We start from the raw sequence: 26,757 nt of genomic DNA on the forward strand, positions 1-26,757 counted from the left end.
CATCTCGAGTCTCCACATACACAAGCATAGCTTTTAGAGTGTAAATTCATGAAGGAGGCTGCACCAGTGATTGATAAATGGCAGAGAGTCAGCAGCCATTATAAGATACACACAAAAGAAATGTGAGAAAGATGAGATAACTCTAGCCAGCAGATAGTGAAGAAGAGCACCTACCTGTCCAAAGAGCATATATTTGCCAACCTGCCCACATCCACCTGCAAGCTCCAGCTGCTGTCCTGCAACAGCAAGCAGTTGCGAAGCTTCCTGTAGACAACCAAAGGAAGGCAACCATCAGCCTGCTCTGGTCTTTGGCCTTCGCAGAAGGGTGCGTAGCTCCAGACCACAAGAGAGATATCTAGAAGGAAGAGACGCCCTTGTAAACTCTAGTAAGCTCCTTAGGATTCCACCAGCAGCACTTCTCAGGAGATTCCTCAGCCCTGTAGCACCCTGTCACCTCTTAGGGGACTCCAGTTCCCCAAGCTAAAGAATTGCATGTTAGCACACCAATTATATGCAGATAAGTCTATCTGCATATAATTATCAATTCATGGTTCAAAAAGCCTATCTGCATATAACTGGTGTGCCGACATCCAATTCTTTACAGGATCGACATTGGCGGAGTTGTACATCGTATTATTGTCTGAGGGCCCAGCATCACTTTCATGGCTTATACCATATGGTATGCAAAGTAGAATATTTGTTTTCCAGTTCCCCATGCAGCCCCTCACTTAGAGGACTTCTAATCCTACAGCTCTCCCTCTCTGCATCGGTCCCCAGCACTCCTTCTCTTCCTTGGCACCAAACCTTTCCCTATGAAGCTGCCAGTGCCCTCTCACCTCCTCAGGGGCTATTTACACTTCTATGGGGACCCCTCAACCCCCCGCATCACTCTTACCTCTTAGGCACCCCTCCTAAAGAACCTCATCACCTTTCTCCAGGGATTCCCACAGCACATTGTCACTACTTAGGGAATGCTAGCTCCTCAGCATCCCCCTCAGCACCTTGCTCACCTGTCCTCCAGGGACCCCTCACTCCCTAGCACCACACTTATGTTTTAGGGGACCCCCTCACTTCTCAATGTACTCCTCAGCCCTAAAGAACATCGTTATTTTTCTTCATGGTTCACCCACACCCTCCAGGCATGTCCCAGCATGCCTCTCACCTCTCTTTAGCAATGCTTGCTTACCTCGCTGAGGACACTTCAGTTCCCTAGTATCCCTACCCCTCCCCTCAGGATATTGCTCTTCTCAGAGTTCACCAGCTTCCCCCTTACCTTTCCTCACAGGTCCTCCAGCACCCCTCACTTCTCTTGGGCTCTTCAAGCTCTCTTCTAGCAACACCTCTCACTTGACCCTCAGATGCCAGCATCTTCCTCGTCTCTCAGGGGACCTCACAGTCCTCAGCAATCCCATATCTTTTTTCATCTCTCCTCACAGCACACTCTGCACCTCTCAGGTTAAGCACCAATTCCCCAATATTTTTCTTTTCTCTCAGGGACCCGCACAGCCCCAGAATCCCTTATCACTTCTCACAGGATACCCTCAACTCTCAGGGGACCTGTCATGATCGCTGCTGCAGCAGGTACTGCTGGCAGTAGTAGTGCTGCAGCTCAGGCAGTTCTGATCTCTTTCCATGCTAGCCGCATAGCTTTGTCTGCCTTTCCCTGCTGTCAGCTTGTGACTGATTATCATTCACCTGTGTGGGAATCTGCATGTCTGCTCCCATTGGATGACCTCAGTATAAAGATCTGCTTCCTGCAGGGCTCCTCAGGTTATCATAGCTTCAGCATAAGCCTGTCTTGCTGCTGCTTCGGCCCCAGTTCGTGTTTCTTGTTCAAATGATACTTTGCTGGTCTTGCATCATATATTGGTTCATTGCCAATATATATGCATACCAGCACGTTTGTTATTTTCTTTATATTCGTGTTATGTTAATATATCAGTGCAGCTGATATATACGTACACGAACGGTTTATATTCTGTGTTCAGTCAGTCAGGTTCCAGCACGTTTTGGTAGTTTGCGCGTATTGTGATCACCCGTGCTGAGTTAGTTATCCTGCTCCTGGTTCTGTTTGTGGATTGCGCTCATCTCCGCGTGGAGGTAGCAAAACCTTCTGAGTCCTGTTCCCTGAATTGCTCTAGTTCCTAGTCAGTGTTCCTGCTTATGTCATATATATCGGTTCATTGCCGATATATACATATGTTAGTCAGACGTTTATAGTTTCATTGATAGCTGTAATTGTAATACGCTAGGAATACATACTTATTGTATATTTGTCTGTGTTACGTTCATCTATCTCGATTCTGCTATTTCCTGACTATCCTGTCCTGTCTTTGTGAGGCACGCCATCGCTGCAAACACATTGGCTGCCTCACTCCAGTCTGTCTTGTTGTGGACGCTTGCTGTCACCAAGTAGCGGCTAGTTAGCAAGCGTTCATTCTGTCTACCTGTCCTGATCTCCTCAGTTCTGGTTTATGCGCTCCGCGCTACCTTGCGCTGAGACGCTATCGCGAAAGTATTGTTTGTGGCTGTCGGATCTGCACCGGCTCTGTGCGCCACAATCTCCTGTTAGAGTCAGTCCTCTCCTCCACTAAACTGGGGATATCCTGATTCCTGGTGCTAGTGTGTGCACCTCCTGCACGTCAGCTCATGCGTTGCATGCTGACTGTGGAGAATACACCACCAAGCCTAACAGGACCCCTCAATTCTCCAGCACCCTCTCACTTCTTACAGGAGTCCTCACTCAATCCTCAGGCCCGAACAAAGCTAGAGGCCTGTGTATTACCCTACATTTCCCTACCCATGACTATCTGAGTACCCCCATTGCGGTTGTCTAAGTACCCCCATTCTGGTTGTCTGTTTCAGTGTTTCCCAAGTGCCTGCCTTTCATGTTTTCCAACCCCCCCCCCCCCCCCCCCGCTCCATAGCTGACTGTGTTACAATGGCTGTCAATGCTGTGTTCTTTCCCTCCTATTTCCCCCCATTGGCTGTATGCAAAATTACCAGTGCCTGCAGTGGCTGTTACCATCATTGCCACTCACATGCATTTTCATCCATATTGTGCCACCAATAGCTGTGAGCTTTTGAGGAAGTTGTTATCCTCATAAAATATGCATCAGGCATGTCATCAATATGGTGCTACATGTTTTATTCTTCATTGGGCTTTATGTTGTATAGTTCATTGCCGGTCTTGGTCTACTGACCCAGCATTAATTTACTGCAGCAGAGACTGTGATATTTCCTTCCTCTCTCACTGCTTCCCCAACTATAGTTGCCATTAATGTAGAAAATACCCCAATAACTTTAACTCCTAAAGCTTGCTGTCTGGGGGTAACAGAGGACTCTGAGCAGTCATTTAAACCTACATATGAACACATTAACAACCTCCTGCTACTTCCAAAAATGTCTTGAGAATGTATCCCTTCCTTACACATGATGCTACTAAAATGCTTGTACATGCTCTAATAATTTCCCTTCTTTTTTTTGGTTTAACACAAAATTTTATTAAGTGAATTCACAAAGCATGAACAACTAAGTCAGAAGCAGTGAACAGTCATTATAAACATGTAGATATACAAATACCCGTATAGGATTCTATATGCAATGAACATCCTTAAAGAGTGTTATTAACATTGTAATATACAAGAGAGAGTGATATAAACTTGGAAGTAAGTAGAACTTAGAAGAGAGTCTAAGAAGAGAGATAATAATAAAAATAAAAATAATAGAATTAGGAAGAGAAGGTCTATTTGTGTGGGTCTGTCTTTCCGTTTAGTAGTTGATGTCAAAGGTGTAACATCCTCAGGTCCCTGTTACCATTCCAATTTCCATTTCAATCATGGGGGCATATAATTCAAGAAGTATTTTTCCCATGGATCCCATATTTTATCATAGGTGGTTTCTGAGTCTCGTAATAGAGCTGTTAAGAACTCCATTAGCTTGGTCCATCTGATTTTAGCCATAATCTCAGGCATTGTAGGACAACAGGGACTGCGCCAATTGGAGGCTAGTGAGAGTCTGGTGGCCGTCAGGATGTGATTTATTAGTCTCACAGTATATTTTTTGATTTTAGGGATAGGCTTGCCTAATAACATGTATATAGGATCCATGGGGATGTGAATACCTGTTACTCTTAGGATCAGGACCTGAATATCTGTCCATAGAGATTGAATAGCTGGGCAAGACCAAAAGATATGTTCCAGGGAACCTATATGACCACACCCCCTCCAACAAGTGTTAGATACATCTTGATAAATCTTAGCTAATACTTCAGGGGTTCTATACCATCTGAATAGTATTTTATAGATATTTTCTTTCACTTGCGTGCACATAGAAGTGTGCTTAGCGTTTTCCCAGATAGAAGACCAGTCTTCCAAGCTTATGGTTTGGTTCAGAGTTTGTTCCCACTTTGTCATATATGGATGATTAGGTTTTGCGGTACCAGATTTATCAAGAAGCAAGGTATAAATTGCTGAAATAAGGCCTTTTTGATGTCCTTCATGCTCACACAAGCGTTCAAATGGGGTGTAAGTAGGTATGGGGTTAGTGTCCTTAGAGAGGGATTTCAGGAAATGATAAATTTGATTGTATTCCATAATAATCTTAGCTGTGAATCGTGTCTTCTCCTCTATTGTTTCTTTGGTTACAATTTTTCCTGTTCGTGTGTCAATCCAGCTGCTGAATGTAGTGTATTGAAGGGTGAACCATCTGCCCATAAAATCTTCTGTCATACCTGGAGTGAAGGCCGGGTTTCCTAGTATGGGGTATAGTGGGGATCTGAGGTTGGCCGTTTTTGCGGTTGCCCGCCATATTTGTAGTGTGAATTTAATAGTAGGGAGTAAGTGAGTAGTAGGGATCTTAGGTGGGGTCTGGGGCCAGATTAGAGCAGGTAATGATATTGGGAAGATACTCATTGCTTCAATGAGGCCCCATTTAGTGAATGTTTTAAGAGTGGACCATTCGGAAAGTTGTCTTAGATGTGCCGCTTGATAGTATAATTTTAGGTTGGGTACTCCCAGACCTCCTTGTTCCCTGGATGCCATTAAAATCGTGGATTTGATTCTGGGTTTGGAGTTATTCCAAATAAATTTTAGGAAAGCACGCTGTAGTATTTTAAACTGTAAGGGTGGTACTTGTATGGGAAGGGTCTCAAACAGATATAATAATCGTGGCAATACATTCATTTTAAGGGAGTATATTCTGCCAATCCATGATATCTTATATGCCGTCCACTTATGTAGGTCTGAGAGTATAGATTGAATTAGAGACGGATAGTTTGCTTTATATAGTGTAGAGTAAGTTTGAGTCAGATGAATACCTAAGTATTTGATGGTGTGTGTCCTCCAATTGTAGTGAAAAGTGTTTTTTAAGGTTTCAAGTAGGTTTTGTGGAGTCTTAATAGGTAGTGCCTCCGTCTTTTCCTGATTAAGTTTAAAGCCTGAGATGGATTCAAAGTTCCGTAATATGGTGTGTAGGATAGGAAGTGTAGTGAGTGGTTGGGTCAAGGTTAACAGGATATCATCTGCGAAAAGCGAAATTTTATACTCTCGGGTTCCTTGCCTAATGCCCATAATATCTGGATTCTGTCGTATTGCACAAGCGAGTGGTTCTATACTAAGAGCGAATAATAGAGGGGAAAGGGGACATCCTTGGCGTGTACCATTGTGAATAGGGAAGGGTGTTAGGGACGCGAAGGGCAATTTTACTGAGGTGGATGGAGAAGAGTAGAGGAATCGTATTAGAGTTAGAAAAGGTCCGTTGAACCCCTGATGTTCCATAACTCTGAAGAGGAATGGCCATGATAATCTGTCAAAAGCCTTCTCTGCATCCAAACTTAGAAGCAGAGAAGGCTTCCCAGATCTATTCATTAGTTCTATCAAATTGACTACCTTCCTTGTATTGTCTCCTGCTTGGCGGCCTAATATGAAACCAACCTGGTCATTGTTAATTAGGAATGTGAGGATTGGGTTTAAGCGGTTAGCCAGGACTTTAGTGATTATCTTAAGATCCGCATTAAGAAGCGATATTGGTCGGTAGCTTTGTGGGAGTTGTGGGTCCTTCCCTTCTTTAGGGATCATGGTAATGAGGGAGCTTAGAAATGAGTTGGGAGCAATTTTCCCTTCCATAAGCGTATTGGCTAGGAGGGTCAAATAGGGGGCTAAAATGAATTTAAACTTTTTATAGTAAGAATATGGTAGACCGTCAGGGCCAGGGGCCTTAGAAGAAGGTAAGAATTTAATTACTTCTAGAATTTCTTCAGTAGTTATAGGGGAGTTTAGAAGTTGGACGTTTTCTTCCGTTAGTTTTGGTAGGGGTAGTTGATTTAGAAACTCGTCTATTTTAAGCATATGTGTAGGATGGTGGGATGGTTGGGGGAGATTATAAAGTTGTTGATAGTAATCTGTGAAGATTTGGGCAACTTTTTGAGGGTGGAAGTGTGTGGTTCCTTGAGGATCTTTAATAGAGTAGATATGTTGTTGGGATGATTTCGGATTTAATTTTCTAGCAAGAATGGTATGGGGCTTATTACCCCTTTCGAAGAAGAGTTGTCTGGTCCATCTCAGGCTTTTTTCCAGTTGTGTGGTTTGGAGGGCTTGGATTTCTTGTTTTATATTGTGCAGAGCGGTGTAGTGTGTCTGGGAGGGTTCGTCTTTATAGAGGTTTTGTGCCTGTTTAAGTTTTGAATGAAGGGTTAGGAGTTTAGATGTCGCTGCTTTTTTACGTTTGGTAGCTTCCGAAATGAATACTCCCCTAATAAAAGCTTTGTGAGCTTCCCAGAGTGTCCCTACTGATGAAACCGAGCCCTTATTTATGTCAAAGTAAGATTGCAACTCATTAATAATTTCCCTTCTTGATGACTGTAACACCATTCTCTGTGGCCTGCCAAAAAAACCTCTCCAATCCCTACTGAACTGCTGCTTGTCTCATCCACCTCTCTTCCCGCACCTCTGATGCCCCCCCTCTATGCCAATCAGCCAAAGTATCCAGTTTTAACTCCTAACACTATCATACAAAGCTCTACATAAGCTATCCCTTCCAGTCATTTCTTCATTAATCTCCAGATATCATCCTTCCCGCAACTTTTGCTCCTCCCAGAGTTAGAGACCCTTTTGTCTTCCAGTTTGGTTACTTTCAAACTACACATGAATAACAAGTATTTGTACTTGTGTCACTGGATGTCTCGATTGTACGGTGTGTTGAACTGCTAATGTACCTATGCTTCCCCTTTTTGTATATTTTTGGACTACAGTATATATAGTGATATGGAAGATGTTGGCGCTATATAAATAAAAAAAAAAATTAATAATGATCTTAAATGTGATAAATTTAAACTTGATGTTGTAACGATCGGTGTAACACAGAGAGGGTCTGATTACCGGTGAACTGCAGTATCACCGACAATGCAGAATATACCCGATTATTGATGATCTGCAGTATCACCGATAATCAGATATATATTCTAACCTCTGGACACCTGAGCAACGAGTGAGTGTTAATGCAACAGTAATACTTTGAGTTCACACAGAAGTACCTTCCGTGGCTTAGACTCTCCCGGGGGAGGAGCTAAGCAGAGAGAGGAAGGACAGAGTGTGAGTGACACCAATGAGGGAGTGTCACTAACAGATCTGGGAACTGCCTCTAACAGTAAGGCTAGTTCTCGAGGTCGGGCAAGCCAGGTCGTTAACACACAGACAGATAAGGTACAGATTCGGGAGACAGATACGGAATCCAATGAACAGGCAGGGTACGGCAACAGAGTATCAGAATAGCAGGGTACAGAATCAGGAGGCAGATACAGAGTCCAGGAACAGGCAGAGTTTGGCAACAGGTTATCAGATATAGCAAGGTACAGAATCAGAGATCAAAAGGAATAGTCAGGCAGGCAGAAGGTCATAACAAATAATACAGTAATTTCCTAACGCTAAGGTGTGAGATCCTTGGCCGTCAACACCTTTGGAAACTATGCTAGAACACAGATACAGACAGGTCTGAGTGCTACCACTAAGTGATCGCAACGCCAGACAACCAGAGAATGACCAGCATCCAGTATATATACTTCAGTGCTCTCCAGCACCTCCCTTAATTGCTGGACCAATGAAAGATGCTGCAAAAGTCAGCTGACCGGCCTGGTCAGCTGACCTTCCTCTGACTGCCATAAAAGCCCTGCCTCTCTGCGTGCGCACGCGTCCTCCTGAACCAGTGTGGACTATTAGTCCCAGCCACACCAGTCATGTGTTGTAATGTAGTAGCCGTATGGGATGCGGAATCCGCCACCACGCTGTCCGAGCGTGCAGCGTTTTCTCCGCGTCCCACCTTACTGTGAGAGGCAGGCCTATGCGTACAAACCGCCGCGTCAAACGCGGCGGTTTCTCCGCGTTCCTCTATGCCAGAGGCGGAAACAGACGCCTTATCTTGCGGCCATGCGGCGGCTTTTCCGTGTTTCTTCACAGTTGTAAGCCTTATTTATTGAGCAAAAGTAATAGTGGTGTAGGGCTCATGTCTTAAGTAGCGATATGGGAATTAAATAGGAATAATATCTATTATTTATAAATAATATTGAGTTTCTGTCATTAGCCAAAAATAAAAATGATGCATTAGGATAAGTCATGGAGATCATAAGATCACATTTACAGTGGCACATTGCGGAGCTGCGTTATAAAGTCTTATAACGCAGCTTACTGCACTGCAATGAAAATCCTATGGGATGTTCACAGTGCGATGTTAATGTCGCACTGAAAAATGCTTGCAGTGCGTTACCTCTCAACGCAGACACTATGCGACCATAGAGATACAGACTGACTGACACATACAAAGATTATAGAATCCCCTTGAGGAACAATAGATTCTACCTGGGACTCAGAACTTGCCACTATTTCTTAGCATAGCAAGAAGGGGTATTCATTTTTTTTGGAAGAAATAGCATAAAAAAGACATACTGCATATCAAATCAGATTGTAAGCAAAGGAATAATGATGTTATGAAAATATATTGCAATAAGTGATCAATATTTTTATTTAATGGTTTGCGTATTTCTTCTTTATCCAGCTACATGATATATGACACTAATCTGTCATCTCAACTATCTATAATTTAAATTCATACTTTTTGTGAAACCTAACAAATAAGCCTAGGTAGACCTAATCCTGACTTTACACTGACCAAACCTTTATGTCAACCATCACTTAAACCTCACCTGATCTTCCAGTCCCTTGAAATTATTATTTATATAGCACCGACCTCTTACGCAGCACTGTACAGAGTATATATTGTCTTGTCACTTAACTGTCCCTCAGAGGGGCTCACAATACATATTAAACAGCGCTGGACATTAGTAAAGGTTACAGACAATATTTAGGGGTGACATACAGCAATAAGACAATACATGAATACATGCAAACCAAATCACGCAGCACAGTATGAGTACAAGGTAATGCTTAGTCAGTCCCTGGATGGGAGCATGGAGATTAGGCATGTCGAGTTTACTCAGATCTATAGGATGGGTGTACGGTAATAGAGGTGCGTGAACAGATAGGAGACATAAGGACCCTGCTCGAAGGCTTACAATCTAGAGTAAGAGGTGGGGACACCAAAGGTAGGAGACCAGAGTTCAGCTGCGGGTTTAGAGCACTAGTGAGGGGGGGGGGGGGGGGAGTAGGCCAGAGTAAAAAGGTGAGTTTTCAGGGCCTTCTTGAAGATGTTTGAGGGGAAAAATGGGATTGGGTGATGCGGGGGGCAGTCAGGAAAAGTTCATTGGAGTGAGCGGCTAGGTGTGTACCTCTGGGTAAGAATGGAAATGTAGGTTGAGCAGATTTTGTGGACAGATTTGTAGGCCAGACACAGTATCTTGAATCTGATTCTGGACTGGATAGGAAACCAGTGGAAGGATTCACTGAGGGGAGCCGCTGTAGTGAAGAGATGGGAGGAGTGGATAATTCTGGCTGCCGCCATTCATGACAGACTGCAACTCGGGTCATAGGGAGACCAGACAGAAGGGCATTTGTAGTAGTCAAGGAGGGAAATTATGAGGGCATGGATGAGGAGTTTGGTGATGACAGAGGTCAGGAAAGGGCGGATCTTGCAGATGTTACGGAGGTGGAAGTTGCAGGACTTTGTGAGGTTTTGGATGTGGGGGGTGAAGGAGAGTGTGGAGTCCAGGGTGACACCCAGACAATGGGCTTGAAGAGCGAATGGTAGTGTGGTTAACAGTGACATTCACATCTGGGAGGGTCAGGGATGGCCGGGGTTGGAAGATCATCAATTCTGTTTTGTCCAAGTTTAGTTTCAGGAACCTAGCGGACATCCAGGAGGAGATGGCTGATAGACAGGAGAAGACCTTGTCCATGGTAGTGGTGGATATGTCAGGGGTGTCGAGGTAAATCTGGGTGTCATCTGCATATAGATGATAAAGGAGAAGATAGGGCGGTAGTTGGAGGGTAATGAGGGACAAGGGAGGGTTTCTTGAGCAGGGGTAGTACAGTGGCCTGCTTGAAGTCTGAGGGGAAGGTGCTTGTGGATGGGCTGAGGTTAAACAGGGCAGTGTAACGATTGTGGAACTTTCTCCGTGATCAGCGCACAACGCGTGCGCAGACACGGCGGAAATCCTCCACAAGCGTATATTTGCAGGCACCCAGCAAAAGGTGCTACGCACCTGTAGAGGGAAATTCCTGTCGGCAGATGGCGCTGGGGAGTGCAGAGGAACCAATCCTCTGTACCTCCACAAGTGCCAGACAGGAATTGTACGAAGCGCAGAATGCAATCGCAAGAGAGGTGATTGCGAATGAGAGCGAGCAAAGGGACAGGTTGTATGTGTGTGCGCCAATCCAGTCGCCACCCTGCGACCGCACACACACAACAGCAGATATGAAACAGGAACGCGATCGCGAGAGGTGCGATCGCCAGACGTGACACAAGGCAGATGAGAACAGAATACGAGGGTAGCAAAGGCACAGCAAATAATACAATAAGGAGATACGGAAAATAACAAGCGCTAGCTAACCGCGAACACCGCACTCATTCGCAACAGTGCACGCGGTTATGCGCGGTCTCCACGTGATAAGCACAATAGAGACAAGCACGCCTAACTAACCATCGACAGACAAACATGAAACAGAGGACGCGAGCGCTTGCTTAACGGTTACCTCACCGAGCCTCCAGCAAGCGTAGCAGACAAGACAGACCCACGAAAACAGGGACAAGCGAGAGATAGGATCCACAGCACTAGCGAAAAGTGGCTAGCGCGATCCAGGTACAGAGTAGCAGAACAGAAGGATCTCCAGCGCTAGCGAAAAGTAGCTAGCGCGATCCCAGAAGACAGAACAGAAGGATCCCCAGCGCTAGCGAAAAGTAGCTAGCGCGATCCCAGGAGACAGAACAGAAGAGATAGCTGGTAGCAACCGCTGCACCAGCTATACTCCAAGAACAGAGATCAGAACCATTTCCTGTCGACCACCTTTGGGACAGGACAATGGCAACAGGCAAGACAAGACAGAACAGGCAATACAGATAATACAACCTGACTGGGCTAGAAGGGGAGCCTAAAGCAACCCCCAGGAATTAACTATACTAGATAGCAATGGCTGACACTCCAGCAGTGTCCATCAGGAACAGACCATGGAAAGGAAATGACCAGCAAAGCCTTCTGGGAAACATAAAGCTCTTATAGTGCCAGTCATCAAAGAAGGCAGGTAGGGGATTTGCATAACGAATGTATGCAAATTCCCCAGCAAGAGAACAGACCAGAACTTGCAATGGAAAGACAGGTCTCTGTTCCAGAGTCCTGCAGCATGCAAACCTAAACAATGGTCAAAAGGCTGCCTGCCTGCGCAGGCAGCTGAGCGGATTCTCACAGTACCCCCCCCCCCCCCCCCCTCTAGGGATGGATTCCAGACATCCCTCAAAACTGGTATCATCACAAAACTCTAACTGAAGACTCATGAAGGTCGGGGCAGCCCGACAAGGCACAATTCCAGAGTCAGTCCATCCGAAACCGACCTCATCGGAAGCAGAAGCCACGGAAACATGCCCATCAGCACTACAAGTCTCAGCGTAACACCCATCAGGACTGTGGACACCAGAGAAGAAGCCATCGACACCCTCCAGACAATACCCACCACCTTCCAAGGAGCGTCCAAGAATACCAAACCTGCCGCAATACCTGTTCGAAGTGTCCCTTACAACACCAAAGCCATTGCTGATCGTATTCAGGGCACCAAGCAAAACCTTTCCCGAAATCTCCCAGAACGCCTTGAAGCTCCGCAGAGATCCCAAGAAGCCAGAACGCTCACCAGGCTCACATGGAGAACCACCAAGAACCCCTATGGAACCTATGATCATTCCAGACTCAAAATTAGCAGGACACCCATCAAGATCAGGACTTTCAGGGACCACTTCTGGGCATGCAAGCAGGCAGGCTATATCAGAACATGTCTCCACTGAGGAAGCATCTGAGTACGCTGGTAACCGAGGCACACTTGGGCTTTCTGGGTCACAGAGCACATCGGGGTACACTAGTACAGGAGAAACCTCAGGACACGTCGGGGAACTGTCAACCTCAGAGTCCGACACGACAAGACCAAAACCAGTACCGGGCAGAAAATCATCACGAGTAAAGGTCACAGGTACTGGTCTTTCAAAAGAAGACTCGGACTCAAATTCAGAATTTTCTGTAACTGTAATATCATCATTGACTACACATGAATGAAGCTCCACAAGAGCTGCAAAAGTAGTCAGCAAGGCAGCAATGCCTACTGAAGTGGGCAACACCTCAGAAGGACCTGGGGGGCAGGAGACATCTCCTACAAGTTCTGCACTCTTTGGGAGGAACTCGGAGACCTTCAGATCATCAAACAAGACCTCAGGAACATCATTTTTCAAGTTGTCTAAGAAGGATTCTGTACTATCCATGTTACAGGGCAAAACTGGAACTTTACTTTGAGAACAGGGCAGATGTCCCAGGGAAGGTTCCACCATAAACTGAGACTGAATTTCATCATCATGAGTGGAACGTACAGGAATATTCACTGGACCACACACTGACTCCCTAACGTTAATCTCGCTGCACCCAGAACTCTGCGCAGTAGTCAAACTAGCTTGCAACTCCAAAACTGCAGAAAGACAGGTAAAAATAGCAGCAATACCTAGACGAGCCTCTAGGGGCAGGGCAGGAGATATTGTACAAGGCAATATTGACTCATCCAGAGTACTGGGTGGAGAGTCAATACTTTCTTCAGAATCAGACTCGCAAATGTCAATGCAAGTGGACATCATGCCTTCATTCATGGTACAGGGCAGGTTCAGAGAAAGCTTCTCTGGACAAGGCAAAGAAGCTTCAGCATCAGATTCGCAAAACCGAAGCGCTGTCTCACTCTTAGATTCGGCTAACAATGTCGAATCCGAGGAGTCAGAACGCAAAATTTGCGGATCCAAGATCGCTTAAGGTTGCGAAACTGACGCTTCCATATCGCAAACCTCCGCGATCTGCGGAGCAGACTGCAAGGCATCTAGGACAGAAACACTGGAGCAACTGTCCCCAGGCAACGGGCCCTTACAGGTGTGAACAGGGTGAGACAGAGACTCATCTGCAGAAGAAATAGTGACATCAACAGGACAAACTTTATTAGGCATATTAATTTTACTTTTGACGCTGCATAGTCGAGAACTCTTCCCCATAGCAGGGTCACAGACGGAAGATCTCAAAGATCTGTTACTAAATGACAAAGGATCCCACACATCCTTGAGGAAACCGGCAGACTCATGCCGATCACAATCTGCAGGAACATCCGAGAAACAGGCATCAGATCGCACAGATTCAAACTGCACACTGTCAGGAGAGAATCCTTCAGGATTCGCACAGGAATCAACCACAGCGGCACACTCATTCATTTCAGATTGCACAAAGTCAAGACTCTCATGCTTTACCCCAGAAAGGCAGGAACAATCATCCGACAACGATGTCTCTTTATTGGAATCAATTGGTTGGTGTGTGTGCAACTCATCCAAAATCGTTTGCCATACATAGATCACCAGATCCACATCATCCTTGTCACATTCATCGGAATCAATCAGAAGATACATTGAATCAAGACAAGCATTCAAGACATTTTCGCTTTTTGCGATGTAAAAATCGCAAAAGGCTTTCCAATCAAAATCGAATTCTTCCAGCAAGGCCCCAATATCCCAGGAAGCAAATGGGGGTTCAAACAGGCCAGTATCCAAATAATCTCCATAGGGGTGGAGTTCAGGAACAAGAACAGATTTTTTAACTGCTTTAATATAGTGTGCGATCCTACCTATAGCAGGATCCACATGAGCTTTGGATTGGGGCAAAAAAGCCGGAGACGGAACAACATCATTACAAACATCAATAGGGAGTGTTTTATTCCAATGCTTGCGTTTTTTAGTTTTTCTCTTTTTAGCCACTTTGCATGTCTGCTGTTTAAAACCTGAAGTGGCAACAGACACATTGAACTGATTGTCATACTGAAAAGTTTTGCATGGAAGGGAAAGATCAGCTGACTTATCAGCAGCTACACACTCAATCAGAGCAGGTGGCAAGCCAGGCAGTTTAAACCAGTGAGAGAATATCACTGCAAGAAAGTGATACAGATTACCATTCCAGGAATTGATTTTTAACAAATCATATGCCCAGGTGATCAAATCGTCTTTTAAGAGCACATAGGCAAAAAGAAGAGCCGACGTGGACGGATCAGAAATCTGAAAGGTGGGATTCAGACAAAACCTCACACATTCAGAAAGAAATTCCGCCTTGGTCTCTGAATTTAGCCTTTTAAAGCTCTTAAAGACACAGGACCCAAACTCGACAAAATCGTACAAATCAGAAATTCCGTCTACACTGGGGTTTTGGGTTGGGCTGGTCATTCTGTAACGATTGTGGAACTTTCTCCGTGATCAGCGCACAACGCGTGCGCTGACACGGCGGAAATCCTCCACAAGCGTATATTTGCAGGCACCCAGCAAAAGGTGCTACGCACCTGTAGAGGGAAATTCCTGTCGGCAGATGGCGCTGGGGAGTGCAGAGGAACCAATCCTCTGTACCTCCACAAGTGCCAGACAGGAATTGTACGAAGCGCAGAACGCAATCGCAAGAGAGGTGATTGCGAATGAGAGCGAGCAAAGGGACAGGTTGTATGTGTGTGCGCCAATCCAGTCGCCACCCTGCGACCGCGCACACACAACAGCAGATATGAAACAGGAACGCGATCGCGAGAGGTGCGATCGCCAGACATGACACAAGGCAGATGAGCACAGAATACGAGGGTAGCAAAGGCACAGCAAATAATACAATAAGGAGATACGGAAAATAACAAACGCTAGCTAACCGCGAACACCGCACTCATTCGCAACAGTGCACGCGGTTATGCGCGGTCTCCACGTGATAAGCACAATAGAGACAAGCACGCCTAACTAACCATCGACAGACAAACATGAAACAGAGGACGCGAGCGCTTGCTTAACGGTTACCTCACTGAGCCTCCAGCAAGCGTAGCAGACAAGACAGACCCACGAAAACAGGGACAAGCGAGAGATAGGATCCACAGCACTAGCGAAAAGTGGCTAGCGCGATCCAGGTACAGAGTAGCAGAACAGAAGGATCCCCAGCGCTAGCGAAAAGTAGCTAGCGCGATCCCAGAAGACAGAACAGAAGGATCCCCAGCGCTAGCGAAAAGTAGCTAGCGCGATCCCAGGAGACAGAACAGAAGAGATAGCTGGTAGCAACCGCTGCACCAGCTATACTCCAAGAACAGAGATCAGAACCATTTCCTGTCGACCACCTTTGGGACAGGACAATGGCATCAGGCAAGACAAGACAGAACAGTCAATACAGATAATACAACCTGACTGGGCTAGAAGGGGAGCCTAAAGCAACCCCCAGGAATTAACTATACTAGATAGCAATGGCTGACACTCCAGCAGTGTCCATCAGGAACAGACCATGGAAAGGAAATGACCAGCAAAGCCTTCTGGGAAACATAAAGCTCTTATAGTGCCAGTCATCAAGGAAGGCAGGTAGGGGATTTGCATAACGAATGTATGCAAATTCCCCAGCAAGAGAACAGACCAGAACTTGCAATGGAAAGACAGGTCTCTGTTCCAGAGTCCTGCAGCATGCAAACCTAAACAATGGTCAAAAGGCTGCCTGCCTGCGCAGGCAGCTGAGCGGATTCTCACAGGCAGTGAGGACTGGGGTCAAACCGGGGAAGTGAGGACGAGTAGGTCAGAAGGGACGGGGTCAAGGGGGGAGATAGTGGTATGGGAAGTCTGCAGTAGGTGGTTGACTTTCTCAATGGTAGGACTGAAGGAGGTGAGGGGAGGAAAGGACGGAGGAGGAGCTGGATGGGAGGGGGTGGGAGGTGAGGATATTTCCTGATGAATAGAGACAATTTTGTTGGTGAAGTGGGTGGCTAAATCCGTGGCAGAGAGGGACGAACAGATGGTGGGTTTTAAGCAGGGAGGTGAAAGTGGCAAAGAGACACCAGGGATTGGAAGCCTGAGCTCCAATGAGCTTGGTGAAGTATTCCTGCTTTGCATCAGCAAGGGCACTGTGGACATGTAGCAGGTTAGCCTAGTTAGTTAATGAGCTATATCTATTTCTATGAAGCATTCTTACAGGAAAAGTCCAAATGGAAACTATAAATGTACAAAACCAATATCACTTCCAATTTCTTTGCCACAGACAGATGGACTAGCATCATAAGCATTGCAGCTGTTACATCTTTTTTCCAACAGTGATGAAATGTTCCTACAGTATCTAAACTTCTTCACTGATCATTATGCTTAAATATAAAGAAAATGCTTAAAATGTTTTCTAGGTGGGATCTTGGCTGGAGCCATATCTGATTATGTAGGTGGACGGGCGATCACATGTTTTGTCATTCTTATAATAACTGCCCCTATGGTGAGTGTGGAAGGCATAAAAACTGTTGTAGTGAATTGTGGGACAGAACATCTGAACACACAATCACCTGACTCTCTCTCCTTCTCTTCTAGCTGTTCATATATAATCAGTTTGGCCAAACAGACCTCTCCACTGCTGTTGGTAAGTCCATAATTTGTTGGTTCTATGTTATTTCTATAAGGACCTGCCTTAATTAAAGGACACCTGAACTGAGAGGGATACGGAGGCTGCCATATTTATTGCCTTTTAAACCATACTAGCTGCCTGTGATTCTGCTAATCTCTTTGGCTGCAGTGGTGTCTGAATCACACCCCTGAAACAAGCATGCAGCTAATCCAGTCAGACTTCAGTCAGAAATATCTGATCTCCATGCTTGCTCAGGGTCTACGGCTAAAAGTATAAGAGGCAGAGGAACAGTAGGACAGCCAGTAACTTGGGATAAGTGGATTATTCCTGGTTTGAGACACCAACCGTCAAAATTCTGCAATGAGAGAGACCAGGAGCCCGATGGTGCAGTATCGTTAGGTAAAATTGGTATGAGTAAGATATACTTACAAGGGTGGGTTGCACTCCTGCAACCACCGACAGAACTTACAGAAAATTAATGTGCATATTTGGACAGAGGCGCCAGGTAGGTTAAAATGATCTCAAAACAACTAAAAAGGAGGAGTACAGGTGGACTTACCTCCTGAAATGATGGACAATCGAGATTGTTCAAATCGCAAATAACAATTTATTTTGGCACTCCGCAACGCGTTTTGCAGGTATAACCCACTTCATCAGGCAAGGAGTGCAAGCTCAAAAAGGTCGAATAGTGGCAATGCGCCTCTGTAACTCGCGCTGCTGCTGTCTGCAGCAGACAGCAGCAGCGCGAGTTACAGAGGCGCATTGCCACTATTGGACCTTTTTGAGCTTGCACTCCTTGCCTGATGAAGCGGGTTATACCTGCGAAACGCGTTGCGGAGTGCTAAAATTGTTATTTGCGATTTGAACAATCTCGATTGTCCATCATTTCAGGAGGTAATTCCACCTGTACTGCTCCTTTGTAGTTGTTTTTAGATCATTTTAACCTGCCTGGCGCCTCTGTCCAAATTTGCACAGTATATAGTCCACCTTGGGTAGAGGGGACTGTCCCCTTCTTTCTATCTACAGAGAGCGACGTCTTAAACCTGAGTGGGGTCAGGTTCTAATGCTCCCCACCTGCATTTCAAGTGGTTGCCTGTGTGGTAACCCGTGTTTGTGAGTATATCCACATCTGTTAATTATTTCGCCAACAATTGTTACTTACTGCACTATATTGGGCTCTCGGTTTTTCTTTTTGTTTCAAGTGCATTACAGAAAATTAAGTTCCCATTCGGTATCCCAGATCCGCTTGGTAGGTGCTGGTCGGTTGCTCTCCTTAGGTATTTGGACACGTGGTGTACCACATACTACCACAAAGGGATGGACTACAACTAAGAAAACTTGTTGGAGGCGCCCAGAATATAATTATCTTAAATCATAAGGTCTAACAGTAATTCGGTCTTACCTCCATAAACGGACAAACCATATGAGTAAAAGTTTTTAATGATGCACAAAAAAGACAACGGGTTTCACGGGTACTGGTCCGCTTCCTCAGGTCGATAACAAAGTGCCTAAGTCTGTAGCAGTCACAGCTGTGGCCATTTCTTTTTCACAGTAGGACAGCCAGGCAATCTCTATTGTTTAAAAAAAATAAATATGGCAGCCCCCATATGCCTCTCAAATCAGGTGACTTTTAAGCTCATTGCAAAGGTGGCCATATATAGGAAGATTGTGATTGGATTGAGGAAGAAATAAACTTCCCCCCCAGTCCTATTGTAGATCAGATTTAGCATTGATCAAACTGCTGCACTTGCCAGCTTTGTACTGCTCAGTGTCATGCAAAGCTGTGTGACTTAAAAATTTACTTCAGTCAAACTTTTGATCAATCTGCTATCCAAACTCCATAGGGAGGTTATTGAATTGGCTCGCAAGGGTTAACAGAACACTTCCAGATCTGATTAAAGTAGTTAAATCTATTACATCTAACCATATACAGGATCTTCTCAAAAAATTTGCATATTGAGATAAAGTTCATTATTTTCTGTAATGTACTGATAAACATTAGACTTTCATATATTTTAGATTCATTACACACAACTGAAGTAGTTCAAGCCTTTTATTATTTTTCTTATTGATGATTTTGGCATACAGCTCATGAAAACCCAAATTTCCTATCTCAAAAAATTTGCATCTCTTATCCGACCAATAAAAGAAGTGTTTTTAAAACAAAAAAAGTCAACCTTCAAATAATTATGTTCAGTTATGCACTCAATACTTGGTCGGGAATCCTTTTGCAGAAATGACTGCTTCAATGCGGCATGGCATGGAGGCAATCAGCCTGTGGCACTGCTCAGGTGTTATGGAGGCCCAGGATGCTTCGATAGCGGCCTTAACCACTTCAGGACTCAGCCTTTACCCCCCCTTAAGGACCAGCACTGATTTCTAAGATCTGTGCTGGGTGGGCTCTACAGCCCCCAGCACAGATCAAAATACAGGCAGAGCGACCAGATCGCCCCCCTTTTTTCCCCACTAGGGGGATGATGTGCTGGGGGAGGGGGGGGGGGGGGTCTGATCGCTCCTGCATGCGTGGGTGGCGGGGGGGGCACCTCAAAGCCCCCTCCAGCGCAGGATTCCCCCTCTCCCTCTTCTCCCTCCCTGCCCCGGAGATCGGAGGCTGCACAGGAACGGATCTGTCCTGTGCAGCCTCTAACAGGCTCCTGCCTGTCATGTGACAGCGATCCCCGGCCGCTGATTGGCCGGGGATCGCTGATATAGTACAACGCTGCTACTGTTAGCAGCGTTGTAAAAATGTAAACAAAGCGGATTATTTCCGCTTGTGTTTACATTTAGCCTGCGAGCTGTGATCGGCAGCCCGCAGGCTATTCACGGAGCCCCCCGCCGTGAATTGACAGGAAGCAGCTTCCTGATTAATTAGCCTGCAGCCGGCGACGCAGATGTGCGTCGCTGGTCCTGCAGCTACCACTTTGCCGACGCGCGTTATGAGTGCGCGGTCGACAAGTGGTTAAGCTCATCCAGAGTGTTGGGTCTTGCATCTCTCAACTTTCTCTTCATAATATCCCACAGATTCTCTATGGAGTTCTGGTCAGGAGAGTTGGCAGGCCAATTGAGCACAGTAATACCATGGTCAGTAAGCCATTTACCAGTGGTTTTGGCACTGTGAGCAGGTGCCAGGTCGTGCTATAAAATGAAATCTTCATCTCCATAAAGCTTTGCAGCAGATGGAAGCATGAACCCACTTTTGAACCAGAAACAGTGGCAGAAGCGCCTGACCTGGGCTACAGACAAGCAGCACTGGACTGTTGCTCAGTGGTCCAAAGTACTTTTTTTGGATGAAAGCAATTTTTACATGTCATTCGGAAATCAAGGTGCCAGAGTCTGGAGGAAGACTGGGGAGAGGGAAATGCCAAAATGCCTGAAGTCCAGTGTCAAGTAACCACAGTCAGTGATGGTCTGGGGTGCCATGTCAGCTGCTGGTGTTGGTCCACTGTGTTTTATCAAGGGCAGGGTCAATGCAGCTAGCTATCAGGAGATTTTGGAGCACTTGATGGTTCCATCCGCTGAAAAGCTTTATGGAGATGAAGATTTTATTTTTCAGCACGACCTGGCACCAGCTCACAGTGCCAAAACCACTGGTAAATGGTTTACTGACCATGGTATTACTGTGCTCAATTGGGCTGACCTGAACCCCATAGAGAATCTGTGGGATATTGTGAAGAGAAAGTTGAGAGACGCAAGACCCAACACTCTGGATGAGCTTAAGGCCACTATCAAAGCATCCTGGGCCTTCATGAGCAGTGCCACAGGCTGATTGCTTCCATGCCACGCCGCATTGAAGCAGTCATTTCTGCAAAAGGATTCCCGACCAAATATTGAGCGCATAACTGAACATAATTATTTGAAGGTTGACTTTTTTTGTTTTAAAAACCCCTTTCTTTTATTGGCCGGATGAAATATGCTAATTTTTTGAGATAGGAAATTTGGGTTTTCATGAGCTGTATGCCAAAATCATCAATAAGAAAAACAATAAAAGGCTTGAACTACTTCAGTTGTGTGTAATGAATCTAAAATATATGAAAGTTAATGTTTATCAGTACAGAAAATAATGAACTTTATCACAATATGCTAATTTTTTTAGAAGATCCTGTATACTGTATGACCATTTTTCATGAACTACTAACAGGACTGCTGCTTCCATATGTGATACAACTAAGCTATTTCCCAGGGTCCCAAGTTTTTAGGGGCCATAAAATAAGGATTGCAGAGGTGAAAACATAATTACAGCCAGTACAGTACTAGAACACTACAACAGGGATGTCCAACTCCAGTCCTGTAAGGCCATACCCATGCCAGTGTTTAGCATGGACAGAGACACGGAGAAATGTGCTCTATCTGATGTACCTCACCTTTCCTGATTCAGCCCCATACATTAATTGGAGCCATGCCAAAAAAAATGTGAGCCCTTTAGGGCCCGTTTCCACTATAGCGTTACGAAATCGCTGGCGAATCACCGCAGGCAAATCGCATGCGGGTGCGATTCCGCATGCGTTTTTTGCCGCGATTTCGCATGCGATTTCGCATAGGTAAGGCTGTATGCGATTTTAACCATGTCACTGCCTGTGTGAATTAACATGGGTACCTATGCGAAATCGCATGCGAAATCGCGGCAAAAAAACGCATGGGGAAAACGCATGCGATTTCCCTATTAAATACATTGCGTGCGATTCGCCTGCATTCCACACGCAGGCGAATTCTGAGGGCCCTACCCTGCAGATTTTTTCTGCACAAAAAAACGTGCGGGGAAACGCACAAGTGGAAACAGTCCCATCCACTTGTACTGACTGTGCGAATCCGCATGCGGGCAACGCATGCGGATTCGCGATAGTGGAAACGGGCCCTAAGGACTAGAGCTGGGACAGCACTGCACTAAAGAAATGTTGATATTAGAAAGGATTCAGCAAAACTATTCTGGATTTTTTTTAACTCTTTATTGGCACACAAAAAATAACAGAAAAAAATTGAAAAGAAATGTGTAAATAATCCAGGACAATTATTGCTCGAAACAGGGGTCACAATAAAATCAACACAGTTGTATAATATGTGTCCTCACATATTAACCACTTCTGTGCCAGGGGGTGGTTTGCCTGATCGGTGCTGCGTGGACTCTCCAGCCCGCAGCACCGATCAGATAGCAGCCAGGGCAATCAGACTACCCCCCTTTTTTCCCCACTAGGGGGATGTCCTGCTGGGGGGGGTCTGATCGCCGCCGGCTGTTTGCGCTTGCGGGGGGAGGGGGCTTTTCAAAGCCCCCCTCCGCAGCGCTTCCTGGCCTCCTTCCCCTTCCCTCCCTCTCCCTCCCCCTGTGAGCGGCGCAGGACGGAATTCCGTCCTGCGCCGGACAGGACAGGCTTCAGCGTATCAGGTGCCGGCGATCCCCGGCCAATCAGAGGCCGGGGATCGCCGATCTCCGCTACGGCGCTGCTGCACAGCAGCACCGTATACATGTAAACAGCGGGGAAGAACTTCCCCGTGTGTTTACATTTACCCTGCGAGCGGCGATCGGCGGCTCGCAGGTTGTTCACGGAGACACCCTCCGTGAAATGACATGGAACGGCCGCTCGTCCATGGAATCCACTTCAGGATTCAGGGGCGTACTTAAGCATACGCAGAATCCTGAAGTGGTTAAAGAGCAAAAGAACATCAGTTAACACTGTAAAGTCAAGTGAGCACCATAAATTTTGCCATAAACATAACCACAAAATAAAGAAAATAATAATTAAAAAAAAACAAATAGAAAGAAAAACAAATTGGTGATTTTCAATAGCCATATCAATGCCTCCCCACCCCTCCATAAAAAGCCCATAACTCTTGTGTCCACACACCATACAACATTTTTTGTTTTGATTTGATTCGAGCTTCCGATCCAATTTTTCGGAAGTTTCAATCAGAATCTTTGAGGTACCACACACGTATATTCAAGATTGCCGCAATATCGGGGAAAAAAGATTGTAAACTAAATTGGTTGGTTAGAAAAATCAAGAGAAAAAGTGAATAAAGTTTGGTATATACTGAATAGTTACATACAATTTTTTCGTGTTGAATACAATTTCACAATCCATCACACACCATACAATTCTTGATAACATTACATTTTCTAACATGTCGAATCTCTAAAAATCGAAAAGAAATGGAAATTTGATTGGATTTCTCGATCAAAAACAAATAGACGCTTTAAATTTTGTACACCAATTGTATGTATCGAATTGGTGTAAAGAAGGATCTTTTAATTGTATGGTGTGTGGCCATCTTTAGAGTTGGAGAGCCACAATCTAAAATAGACTTCTCAAGTCCCTCCTTGTTCATAGTTTACGCCCCCAAAGTCCCACACCTTTCCAAAGTGATCCTCAATTTAATGTATCAGCAAGGTGAAGTGTTGCATGGTCAACACCCTCCTGATCCTATGACCCACCACTTCGATAGCAGGTAACTTTTTATGCTTCCACAATGATGCAGTGGTAAGGTGAGATGCATTGTGAGTGTTTCCGTAAGCATCTTAAGGGTCTACATCCCATGGGTGTAGTGGAATATGCTTCAGGACCAACATTTTATAGATTTTCTCCTTGATGGTGTACATGGAAGTTTGGGAGAGGGTAGGATGCACCCAGTGGCGTACCTAGGGCATTTAACACCCGGTGCTGGGTATTAAAAGACACCCCCCGCCATAAAAAAAAGTGACTGTGTAGGCCAGGTGTAGGCTCCCCCCCTAAAGTTGGCTTCAGTATAGGTAGCTAACAAAAAATGGGTGCGGCTATATCCTGCAAAAAATGGGCGTGACCATGGCCGGATGAGGGCGGAGCTAACTGTAATTTAAAGTGAACCCGGGATGAGAGTGATATGGAGGCTGCCATTTTTATTTCCTTTTAAACAATAGGCAGCCCCGCTAATCTGTTTGGCTGCAGTAGTGAACTGAATTACACCAGAAACAAGCATGCAGCTAATCTTATCAGTTCTGACAATATTGTCAGAAACCCCTGACCTGCTGCATGCTTGTTCAGGGTCTATGGTTGAAAGAATTAGAGGCAGAGGACCAGCACAGCAGCCAGGCAACTGGTATTGCTTAAAAGGAGATAAATATGGCAGCCTCAATATTATTCTCACCTCGGGTTCCCTTTAAAAGTGCAACGCAAAGACAGTGGGCCCAAGTTTTGGTGACCTTTCCCCAGAAAATTCACATAATTGTGAAGGTTTTCTCAAGAAAATACACGTAATGTGAGCAGATTTGCCCAGAAATTACGTTCTAACATGTCGGCAGATTTGACTAGAAAATACGTGCAATCATATGGCAGATTTGCCCAGAAAATAGTTCAATCATGTCGGCAGATTTGCCCAGAAAATACGTGCAATCATGTCGGCAGATTTGCCCAGAAAATATGTGCAATCATGTCGGCAGATTTTCCCAGAAAATATGTGCAATCATGTCGGCAGATTTGCCCAGCAAATACATGCAATAATGTCGGCAGATTTGCCCAGAAAATACGTGAAATCATGTTGGCAGATTTGCCCAGAAAATACATGCAATCATGTCGGCAGATTTGCCCAGAAAATACATGCAATCATGTCGGCAGATTTGCCCAGAAAATACATGCAATCATGTGGAAGATTTGACCAGAAAATACATGCAATCATGTGGAAGATTTGACCAGAAAATACATGCAATCATGTGGCTGACCTGGCCAGAAAACACTTCAACCATATTGCAGACCTGGCCAGAACAGTCGATACACCTGATAATATAAATAAAGAGAGCAGGGCTACGGGAAAATGGCGCCCAAAGCCCTGCACTGCAGACTCAAAGTCTCCAGAGCAGGGCTTCAGATGCCATTTTACTGTAGCCCTGCTCTGCCGCTGTCGGAGCTGCGAGCTGCTGCTGTCAGTGAACTGACACGGTTTCTATTAGACGCCGAAAGTCAGTTCACACTGGAGGGTGCTTGGATAATTTTAGGGGGTGCTTCCGCACCCCCCTGGTGCTGCCACTGCCCCAGTATAGCTAGTATAGTTGCCCCCAATATAGCTAGTATAGTTGCCCTCAGTGTAGGTAATATAGTTGCCCCCAGTGTAGCTAGTATAGTGACCCCCCAATGTAGCTAGTATTGTGGCCCCAAGGTAGCTAGTAAAGTGGCCCCCAGTGTAGCTAGTATAGTGGCCCTCCAGTGTAGCTAGTATAGTGGCCCCCCAGTGTAGCTAGTATAGTGCCCCCCCAGTGTAGCTAGTATAGTGGCCCCCCAGTGTGGTTAGTATAGTGGCCCCCCAGTGTAGCAAGTATAATGGCCCTCTCAGTGTAGCTAGAATAGTGGCCCCCCCAGTGTAGCTAGTATAGTGGCCCCCCCAGTGTAAATAGTATAGTGCCCCCCAGTATAGCTAGAAGGAGGGGTGACAGGGATAGCGGCGGGGAGGGGGGACTTATGCCCTCCTTCTGCCTCTTCCCTTCCACAATGTGGCCAGCGGGGGCAGCGGGCACCAAACAGGCAGGGCGGGCAGGCGGAGAATACTCACTACACTTCCGTGTTCCAGCTGCTCACGCTGCGTCGCCGTCACATGCTTCTTCTGCGCCTTCAATGCCGTGACAGCATTGGAGGCGCCGAAGAGGCACGTGACGGCGATGCAGCGTTCCAGCAGCTGGAACGTGGAAGTGTAGTGAGTGTTCTCCGCCCACCCGCCCTACCTGTTTGCTGCCCGCATTTTGGAGGGGAAGAGAGGCAGAAGGAGGGGACCCAGGTGAGGGGGGGATATGTCTCCCCTCCCCGCCGCTGTCCCTGTCACCCCTCCTTCTGGCGCTGCTCTTCCCTCCTGGCTCCTGCTCTGGAACTGTGGGGGGTCATGGCGACACCCCCTGGCTGTCAGTCACCCGGGGCGCCACGCCCCCCTGCGCCCCATGGTAGGAACTCCACTGGATGCACCCGTGGACATATATCAGTGGTATGGTAATCATACAATAGTTAGAGTAAGGTACTATAGTTCCTACCTTATAGCAGTAAAACTCACTCGTAAGGTAGGGGTAAATACTTCTCAAATTTTATTGGGGCACAAACGACAACGCGTTTCACGGTCAAAACCGCTTCCTCAGGTCTATAGATGTGCCTGGGGAATAGTGTTACAATCCTGGGCGCCAGAGATCTCAGAAGTTTAGGGTGTAAGAACACTGACATTCAGTCATATTCTCCAACCTCAGAAAAATTAGTGAATCAGGTCAAGTGCTTCACAGATAATATTCTTTCTCTCCAGCCTTGCTCATTATCTGCGGGATGCTGGTGAATGGGCCATATGCACTTATTACCACCGCTGTGTCTGCTGATCTGGTAAGCTTTCACGACTGATAGATCCCCCAGGCAATTCATGCTGTAATCAACTACCTCTAAACTGTCAAATGTGATGTTTGGTTTATTATTTATTCCCTTTGATTGCAGCTCTTAAAAAGGACCTTCTGTAAGTGATGTACGCTTCTTGTCATGGACACTGTACAAAAAATGTTTGTGAGAATAGGCTCTGTATTTTGTATTGACATATTGCGACTAAGACTGTATAAGAATGTTATATGAAACACTACAATACATAGCAGTGATAGGACATGTGGGGTGCACTATTCTTTGGAAGTTCATAAAATACTTGGTTGGCGTAGTAGATAGAATGTTTTCCGTGTTTGCATGGTTTACTCCAGGTACTCTGGTTTCCCCATTTCAAAAACATACAGATAATTTCATTGG

The 26,757-nt window shown here is 45.7% G+C and overlaps 1 protein-coding gene and 1 long non-coding RNA gene across 2 annotated transcripts in view; one reads left to right on the forward strand and one right to left on the reverse strand.

Annotated features, from left to right (window-relative positions):
* LOC137538914 (uncharacterized) overlaps positions 1–26,757 on the reverse strand; it is a 169,473-nt gene that overhangs the window by 74,687 nt on the left and 68,029 nt on the right. The window lies entirely within an intron of this gene.
* LOC137538611 (glucose-6-phosphate exchanger SLC37A2-like) overlaps positions 1–26,757 on the forward strand; it is a 115,083-nt gene that overhangs the window by 52,843 nt on the left and 35,483 nt on the right. Inside the window, exons 12-14 of the mRNA XM_068260890.1 lie at positions 16,830–16,915; positions 17,008–17,056; positions 26,279–26,352. Coding sequence (XP_068116991.1) covers positions 16,830–16,915; positions 17,008–17,056; positions 26,279–26,352 — 209 coding nt within the window. The remainder of the gene's footprint in view (positions 1–16,829; positions 16,916–17,007; positions 17,057–26,278; positions 26,353–26,757) is intronic.

The sequence above is a fragment of the Hyperolius riggenbachi genome, chromosome 11 (assembly GCF_040937935.1).
Source record: "Hyperolius riggenbachi isolate aHypRig1 chromosome 11, aHypRig1.pri, whole genome shotgun sequence".
Lineage (NCBI taxonomy): Eukaryota > Metazoa > Chordata > Amphibia > Anura > Hyperoliidae > Hyperolius > Hyperolius riggenbachi.